We start from the raw sequence: 9601 nt of genomic DNA on the forward strand, positions 1-9601 counted from the left end.
TACCGTGTATACATGGTTTTCTGTTTGTGTATATTTCATAAGATGAAGATGATGTTCTTTTGTATGCATCTCAAATGCTCAATTGTAAAAATTTACCTTTTATTGTTTACAAATCAGTAATTCAAACAGCCAACTGATATACTCGTTTGGTGGTTTTGTGTGGATTTGTTTTCCCTTTGTAATTACTTTAGGGTTCATTATCGAAAACCTTTAAATCCAATCATATGCTACATTACGTTACAAGTTATTCGACATTGAGTTTAGCAGAAGTACATATGATGAGACAAATAAATTCAAAGAAATAACAAGAATCAATTGATAATCCTTGTGTTTTATACTTAATTAGGGATTAGGGATAGGGATTAAGGTTTATGATTTTGGTGCCAAAAAAATACTCGGTTGATTTGGTCATGTTGAGGTGTTTTTATAATGAGGAAAAATAAATAAACAGACGAAATTACCCTCGCATGCGTGGCACATGTGAGGGATTAACCATTAAAAATAAATAGCTGTTAGGTTTGGGTACTAACTAGGTAATTTAATGAAAACAGAGGTACTAACTACGCAAAAAATAGAGTTTAGGTGTTATGATGAAAAAGTTAACAAACTACAGGTACCAACGACGTAATTTTTTCTTTTATGTATGTCAGTAACTCAGTATGTCACCAAAAATAGGGATTGAGGTTCTGGATGACACAGATTGGTGAAAAGTGAGAACAGCCACACGAAAACGAAGTTGAACACGCGTTCAAAATCATACAAAAAATGGAAATTCATTGATGCTCCGGTTAAACTAAAACCCACTTGCTGGTTCCAAAACAACTTTTTTATAGATTAATATCGAAAATCAACTAAAACCCTAGACCTTTTAAATCCTCTTCAATGGAGAATCCCAATTCTAAATCGCTATCACTCATCAATTCATTATCCATTCATCATCACCACCATCATTCATTAGCTGCCGATTTCAATTCACTGTTCACCCATCTTAACACCGTCATCTTATCATCATCATCATTATCATCATCATGTTCTTCTGTACAATTACAGAGCAATCTCAAATTCGCATCAACTTCAATCTCATCCCAATTGAACCTCAACAAACAAAACCCATCATCATCATCAACTCCAATCTCTCTGTTCAAGACTCTGTCTGTTTTCGAACGAGCACTCATCGGCGCCGGTGCCGGCGGTATCGCCGGCGCATTTACTTACGTCTGTCTCCACCCACTCGACACCATCAAAACAAAACTGCAAACCAAAGGAGCATCCAAGATTTACAACAACACATTTGATGCAATTGTTAAAACTTTCAAAACCAAGGGTATAATTGAAGGTTTTTATTCAGGTGTTTCTGCTGTAATTGTTGGGTCAACTGTATCTTCAGCAATTTATTTTGGTACCTGTGAATTTGGTAAGTCTTTGTTGTCCCAATTCCCAAATTACCCTTCTTTTTTAATCCCTCCAACTGCTGGTGCAATGGGTAATATCATATCTTCAGCTATAATGGTTCCTAAAGAATTAATCACTCAAAGAATGCAAGCTGGGTCTGTTAAAGGAATGAGATCTTGGCAGGTTTTGTTATCAATTTTGGAAAAAGATGGAATCTTGGGTCTTTATGCAGGTTACTCTGCTACATTGCTTAGAAATTTGCCTGCTGGGGTTTTGAGTTATTCGTCTTTCGAGTACTTAAAAGCTGCTGTTTTGATCAACTCTAAACAAACAAATTTAGAGCCTTTTCAGAGTGTTTGTTGTGGGGCATTGGCTGGTGCCATTTCTGCTTCATTAACCACACCTTTGGATGTAGTTAAAACTAGGTTGATGACTCAGATTAACACAGAAGCAGTGGCTTTAGGTGTATCTCAGACAGTTAAGCAGATTTTGAAAGAAGAAGGCTGGATCGGGTTTACGCAAGGAATGGGACCGAGAGTTGTTCACAGTGCTTGTTTTTCGGCCATTGGGTATTTTGCGTTTGAGACCGCTAGGCTTACTATTTTGCATCACTATCTTAAAAGGCAAAAGGAGCTTCAGGACGTTGCTCTTGCCACTTCCACCTAAGTGGTAATTCCTTATCCTGTTTATCCTGTTACATTATATCCTTGCGATTGCCCTAGTGTTTTTATTGTAAGCATTTTGTTTATTCGCTACGAATGATTAACATGTCAAGTTGAGCTCAGTTCCATTTTATCAGATATACTACTACTATTATTTAGTTACTTTGATATTCTCTAATATGTCAATGTGAATGAACCAACTAGTTAATAGAAAACTCTTTTGACCTTATTGAATATATTATTATATTAGGTATAAATACTACTCCGTACTACTATTTTGTTCCTATAACATTCTCTTATATACAGATAATACAGTTACGGTTCTAGGATCAAAAGTCGAAGGGTTCAATCTGAGTGGTATTTTGTAGTAATTTTTTCCAAAGAATATTTACTTCCAAAAAACCATTAATTTTAAAACATATGAGGTCCTATTCGTAAATTTAGCGGTGTCAATTTAAGTATAACTTTGTAAAAGAATTTCCAAACTAATGGGGTCCTTGGACACCACACTCTTCTATCTAAATTTGCCACTGCTTATATGTCAATTAACTAACTAGTGAACAGTAACTCTTGTGACCTTAGGGAATATATATATTATATATATTAGGTAGTAATAGTAATGATGGAGTAATAAGGTAGACCCGTATAAGGGTATTTACCAGATTCTGATGATCCATTTGGAAGATTTAAACGCGTACCATTGGTTGCAGGCATACATATTGGTAAATGTTACGACCCAACATATAAATACACGGATGAAAAAAAAAGGGTACGATAGATATTCATGCAATTGGTTCATGTAATATTTAGATAGAGATCATAAAGCCATCCATAAAATTTCATTATCACTTGTGAATTTTTCAGATCGGAGTGAGCTGGTTTAAGAGCCAGTATGGAAATTGGCAAGTTCATCATCGGGTAGAGATCTTAAGGTCTTCAATGGTATTTAAAAGACTAGGCTACATGGTCAAAAAACTGTCTTTAATGTAACAAGGTAATGTGGTAGTCAAACATGTTTTTCTCTGTTATGTGTCATTTTTATTGCGGATTGTTAGTGCTATAGCATTCCTTTGGTGCTCTTTTAGCTTCTTGAGTTATAATTAGGCGAAGCAATTTATCATTCTCTTGTTTTATTCTAATTTAGATGGAAGACATCAATAACAAGTTATATGGAATTATGAAAGGTACACAAATGGTGTTTGTTGTTGCAACTTATTATTTATTTCTTATGTAAAACAGAGGCATATTTCATATTCATCATTATCATTATATGGCATATTCAACCAATTTATTTGTTCTGTGCACCAACAGCGATTTTTTTAAGAACAATCAAAAGCATCAAGTATTGTAGGAAAATTGATGCTCATCACATTTTGCATTAGTAATGGTTTTAATATTTATAGCTTCTTTCAGTTTTAATGCCGTCGTTATATATTTTTTAAATCATTTATAGTTATAAGGTTTTTCTTTGTCCGGGTTACCGGTGGGTGATTATTCCGACTCTATACTCATTGCCCAGGCGGATTACTCTGTGGTCGATTTCAACCCATCCCTAGCCACCACAAGATTCGAACTTGAGACCTCATGCAAGGATATCAAGGCCTAAACCACTAGGCTATCTTGTGATGGTTTTTATATATCTCACATATTGTTGAATACGTTTTTATATAAATATTGATATTGATGATGATGATCGTGTATTCGTGTTAACATAGAAGATGTATAGCTAGAAGTGCAGAGAAATGGTAGGTGCAAGGTTCTTGCTCCAGACTAATGTTGACAAGGAGCTTGTTGCTACAAAGTTCATATGAGTTACTCATTTTATTTTATTATATATTTATTATAATAATAATAAAATAATAATTATTATTATAACTTTTTATTTTTGAAAATAGCACTGCTTTATATATATATATATATATATATATATATATATATATATATATATATATATATATATATATATATATATATATATATATATACACATATATTATTCGAAACCCATGTCAGTATATGGTTTATGGACCAATTTGGCAAAAACTAGTTTTAAATTGGGACTGGTACTGTACGTCTATACCACTTTAAATCAGTCACATTATTTATTCTTAATTGTGTGGTTGAGCAAAAGTCGTCCTAGATCTCTCTGCTTATGTCTTGATTTAAAACCTTTTTAATGTGCACTATTGTGCACAAGTGTAAATCTGTGTACATTAGTTAGTTCTGTACTGAAAATGAACTAAGCCGTTATGACCATTTCACTATAGCCTTAGCAGTGACTCATAGCTCTATCTACATGATTGTGTTTTGGTGGATATTTGAGCTTGCTAAATGATAGCTCTAACTCACATGTTATTTTGTCGTCAATGGGTTGAACCTAGGATTACCTGATTCTACTAGGCCAAACGCTCTTTGGTGTTTATGTCAATAGATATGTTATCACAACTAAAATGGTAACAAACAACAACAACAAAACTCAATACAACATAGATGGTGTATGAGGGAGGTGAGATGTAGACAATCTTTTCCCTATCCGAGAATAAAGACGAGTCATTTCTCCACCCAGAGTGGAAACACTCTCAAAAGTAGAGAAAGTCATCTCTCTCCCTATTCGACGGATAGAAAGATTGCTTCCGAGTGGACCTCCGGCCAATAAGTAGGAAATTTTTTTAAAAAATTAAATAAAATTGAGACGCCATGAAAATGGTAAAATCAAATTTTCATGTGTTTTAAATCTTGGCTGAAATTTACTTTAAGCTCTAAGGGTCAGTCAAGTCATCAATAAATCGACGCTTGCTTGCTGTCGACTCAATAACTAGAGCTGTTAAATTAAAATATCATTTGTATAATACTTATGCATTGCTCTATTCAGTTGTTCTTTGTGACAAGTTGTGTACTTGCATAGTTTCATTGTGGAAAAGTGACTACCAGATATTGATAATGTTTCAATGTTAAGAAATAATGCCCATGGTACATTATGCTTGCAAACACGACAAGAGTAAATACATACGGAAAAAGATGCTTTTTACTACTTCACATTATGCAAAACGCCCTGTACGTCCACATAAAGAAACTTTTTTATCGACAGAGCTTTAGTTCTAACTTTTTATATGATTACCAGTGATCGTTTCCGTTGCTAAGTTTGTGGATATTTTAATTGAATAAGAAGCAGCAAAGTAATTGCTTTTGGTATAATAAATGCTTTTGCAGATGGCTATCTTTCTCAAAGTCATGAACAATCTTTATTTTTTAGAATATAGAACAACCAAATTTACATTGAAGTTTCACTATGATGTATATATTATAAATTATAACTATATATATTTATACTTATATTTATATATAATATATATATTATAATATAATATTGAAATTGAAATTGAAATCTTACAGTCAAGTAGAGATCTAGAAGTATTGGAAAATGGGAAAAGCCTCATAAATTCACAATGAATAACCTGCAACTACATACATGTAGCATGATACAACAACAGTACACGCCTCTGCATAACAACATAGTCAAATAAGTTATAGATAGATAATTTAGAAAATATACGCACACTAGTAGGTCTTAAACTCATGCTTATCACCTTAAAATTCCTGTTTACTCGACACATCTGTATCAAATTTTTACTGTAAACAAATTATATGATGTTTTTTTTAACTACATGGTTACCATTATGCTTCCCCTTTCTGGAATTTTATTTTATAGACACCTTTTTTTAATTGCAAGTCAAGTTGTAAGACACTACCATAACATATAAATTATATCCTTATACGCTTCATTAAAAAGTCTATACGGATACAGTTAAAATCAGCATTGAACAGTTATAAAACCCAATATAAGAAGAGTTGGATATATATGAGTGTATTTAATGCTTATGAGTTTGTTTAAAATGGGCATTTCTTTCACACACTTTCCAAAAATAGCAATGCTGCTTTTCCTCATTCATAAACCATTTTATTTTCTTCTTCTTCTGTTTTCGCTCCCATTACATTGCAAATGTAACGGGAACAATGTTTCGATAGTGCCGGCCGTTATAGTGTTTGGAGATTCAGTAGTAGATACAGGAAACAATAATAACTTGCAGACGATTTTTAAGGTGAATTATCCTCCTTATGGTCAAGACTTTTCTGGTGGCCAACCTACCGGAAGGTTTTCTAATGGCAAAGTTCCTTCTGATTTTTTTGGTATGTACATCACTCATATATTATATATCTCTATTATTATTCTTTATTTTAATATGATAATAATCATTATAAACTTAAATTTTATAATCAGTAAATATTTTAATATGATTGAATCATTGTGATAATTATGCCTGTGTATGTAGTATTTTATCTCAAGTAAGATGCCACTTAATTAATGTGGTATCAATATTTCATAATATCATAGTTCTGTAATAGTCGAATGATATGTTTTAGTGCAATTATTAATAAAATTGTTGGTTTTGCTATAAAAAGCTCATGAAAACGATATTCCAATTCTTTATCTGTTTAATGACATATTGCAGTGGAAGAACTTGGTGTGAAAGAGGTATTGCCGGCATATCTTGACCCAAATTTACGCAATGAAGATCTAATCACAGGAGTAAATTTTGCATCTGGAGGTGGTGGATATGATCCCCTTACGTCTGAACTTGCGGTACGTTCAACTTAGAGGTGGCAAATTGGATGGGTCAGTCAGGTTAAGTAAACGGTCACAATAGGTAAACAAAATCCTGGTCAAACAGGTCTGGTCAGGTCGACCCAAAACCGTTAAATCCAAGTTTCTTGGAATATTTATAACTGAATAATTAGTCACATTTGATTACAATAAATAAAAAGATGTCATCTACTCTAATGAACAGTCCAAACAACACTTGATAGAACAGAAAACGACGAATCGACCGCCGCTTCTTAATAATAGGATAAAAGTTAAACTACCTTTTTATTATTATATCAATATCAATATCAATATCAATTATGAATTTTTGTTCTAGACTATTCAACCCATTTGACTGTTAGAGGAAGACTATACCAAATTTGACCAGTTCATATATAAATGGGTCATATTACTACTTATGGTGCAACCTTATATGATAATCTAGTTTATATTCATTAATTTATTTGTAAATTTACTTATTTGCCCATAGTCAGTGATATCACTGGAGGAACAAATAGAGTTATTCAAGGAGTACCTAGAGAAGGTGAAGTCAATAGCAGGGGATGAAGTAGCAAACACTATATTAAACAAAGGATTGTTTATTGTGGCAACCGGCAGCAATGATGTCACCAATACGTACTTCAATAACCCTTTAAGGAAATACCATTATGACTTTGACTCCTACACTGCCCTTATGATCAATTCTGCTTCATCCTTCTTACAGGTAAATCGTTTTACGAATTTTTTTATCGATGAAAGAAGTAATATAATTCTTACAAAAAATAACTATTTGATAACCTGAAGGGTAGCTTAGTCGTTGAGGCCTGATAATCTCTGGTGGAGACCTAAGTTCAATCTTCATAATACAATTTGGGACCTTGTCTTTTTAAAAAAAAAATAATAATGATAATAATACAAAATAACCATTTGTTAGTTCTTCAAACAATATCAAGGGACAGAATCGTCCTTTTCAAGCTTTACGTGACTTATGTTATTCATCTAGCAAGTAATCATCAATTTTGACATGAAGTCATAATTTTGTGAACTTCACACCTACTACATTCCCACACAGTGGCGGATCCAGGAAAATTTTTCACCGGGGGCGAAATTTTTTATAAAACGTAGGAATTTTTTTTTTTTGGCAAAATATAGAGTTTTTTAGCAAAATTTGGAGGTTTTTGGGCAAAATACGAATGTTTTGGAGCAAAATATGGAGGTTTTGGGGCAAAATATGAAGGGTTTTGGGCAAAAAAAAAATTCCACCGGGGCAAAATCGAAAAACCGAAAAAAATTGCACTAAAATTTCGAAATTCACCGGGGGCGGGCGCCCCCCTCCCTTATACACTGGATCCGCCTCTGTCCCCACACTAACTTTGTGATTGAAAAACATCAGAACTTATACGATTTAGGAGCTCGAAGAATAGGTGTTTTTGGTGTACCACCAATAGGATGTTTACCATCACAAAGAACATTGCAAGGAGGAACACAAAGAGAATGTGCACAAAAGTACAACGAGTTAGCAGTGTTATTCAACAACAAACTATCAACCGAAATTAATTATTTAAACCTCAATCTCCCTTATGCAAAGATGGTTTACATTGATGGTTATTATCTTCCACTAGACATGATTCAAAATCCTACAAAATATGGTATGTTATTTGTACTAATTGCACTATAGGTTACATGTCGTCATGTTGTTGTATAAGTTATTTGCGGTATTTATGATTGCTTATAAGTTTACAAATATTTGTTACAGGGTTTGATGTTTCAAATATCGGCTGTTGTGGCACGGGTACTATAGAGGTTGCGTTTTTATGCAAGTACACATGTACAAATGTGTCGGAATATGTATTTTGGGATAGCTTTCATTTTACCCAAGACGCATACAGAATCATTGTTCGCGATTTCCTCAACAAAAATATCAACTTAATAACGTGACATGTTCTTCATTTTTATATCAGTCACTTTTTGGTCTTCGGATTGATTAAGATAGGATTCTTGTTAGATTTTTTATACTAAATATAAGTAGTTTATGACTCGCAATGTTGCACCTTATTTTTTTTTTTTTTTTTGAAAAGCAAGATAATTTTATTGATAAGGAAATGATACAAAGATGATTACAACATGAGTAACACTAATTTGAGCGAAACTCGATGACCTATACTAGATATAAAGTAAGAAACTAACAAGATGTAGAATACCCTAATTTCGGAGCAGTATTATCAAACTTAACATCAATCACCATTACCCTCATCATCTACTAATACATAAAAAAGATTGTTTGTTTCAATTCTATCTTTGAAATATGTCTTATTATTACCTTCACCATCAATGTCCTTCCCTTTATCTCTTTTCCTTAAAACATTATGATTTCGACTTTTCTGGGACTCCACATTCCAATCTGTTTCCTCCACAACAATATTGTCTTTAATACCATAATTATTCTTAACTGCATTTTGCTTGATACCTTTTGCTTCTGTTGACTGCCATTGACTTTTATTATTATCAAAATTCAACTTATGAAATACCCTTCCTTTCTTACCAACAACTTTAAAGCCGTCCTCAACACACTGGTTATTTAAATCAACTGTTTCACCATCATTGTTGATTTTCAAAGCGTCTTTTAACACTTGTGCAGATACTTCATCTTCTGTTTTAGGCCTAATTTTACAAGTATTAAAAGAGTGCCCAAACACTTTGCAATGAGTGCATAAAGGCGGTTTCCATTGATAAGTCACCTCAAGTTTACCCACTTTGGCTGGAAAAGAACCAATCACAGGATAGGAAAATTCGACAAAGCTAGGAAGGTCATCAGCTGCATTGACTTCAGTCAAAACTCTAGCAAAACCTAGTCTTCCACTTTTACTCAAACATCTCTCTGAAGTAACTTTGTCCATCAACATAG

At 33.1% G+C, this 9601-nt stretch overlaps 2 protein-coding genes across 2 annotated transcripts; both read left to right on the plus strand.

Moving 5' to 3' along the window:
* The first annotated feature begins 700 nt into the window (after positions 1–700).
* LOC139892813 (protein MITOFERRINLIKE 1, chloroplastic) lies at positions 701–2241 on the plus strand. Its single transcript, XM_071875941.1, has one exon. It carries the CDS (start codon positions 883–885, stop codon positions 2056–2058), a length of 1176 nt encoding a protein of 391 aa, XP_071732042.1. The 5' UTR covers positions 701–882; the 3' UTR covers positions 2059–2241.
* A 3742-nt stretch (positions 2242–5983) lies between these two features.
* LOC139889533 (GDSL esterase/lipase EXL3-like) lies at positions 5984–8779 on the plus strand. Its single transcript, XM_071872480.1, has 5 exons — positions 5984–6242; positions 6566–6696; positions 7187–7420; positions 8090–8345; positions 8453–8779. Exons 1-5 carry the CDS (start codon positions 5984–5986, stop codon positions 8632–8634), a joined length of 1062 nt encoding a protein of 353 aa, XP_071728581.1. The 3' UTR covers positions 8635–8779.
* Positions 8780–9601: the final 822 nt, after the last annotated feature.

Source organism: Rutidosis leptorrhynchoides, chromosome 2, assembly GCF_046630445.1.
Source record: "Rutidosis leptorrhynchoides isolate AG116_Rl617_1_P2 chromosome 2, CSIRO_AGI_Rlap_v1, whole genome shotgun sequence".
In the NCBI taxonomy this organism is placed as follows: Eukaryota; Viridiplantae; Streptophyta; class Magnoliopsida; order Asterales; family Asteraceae; genus Rutidosis; species Rutidosis leptorrhynchoides.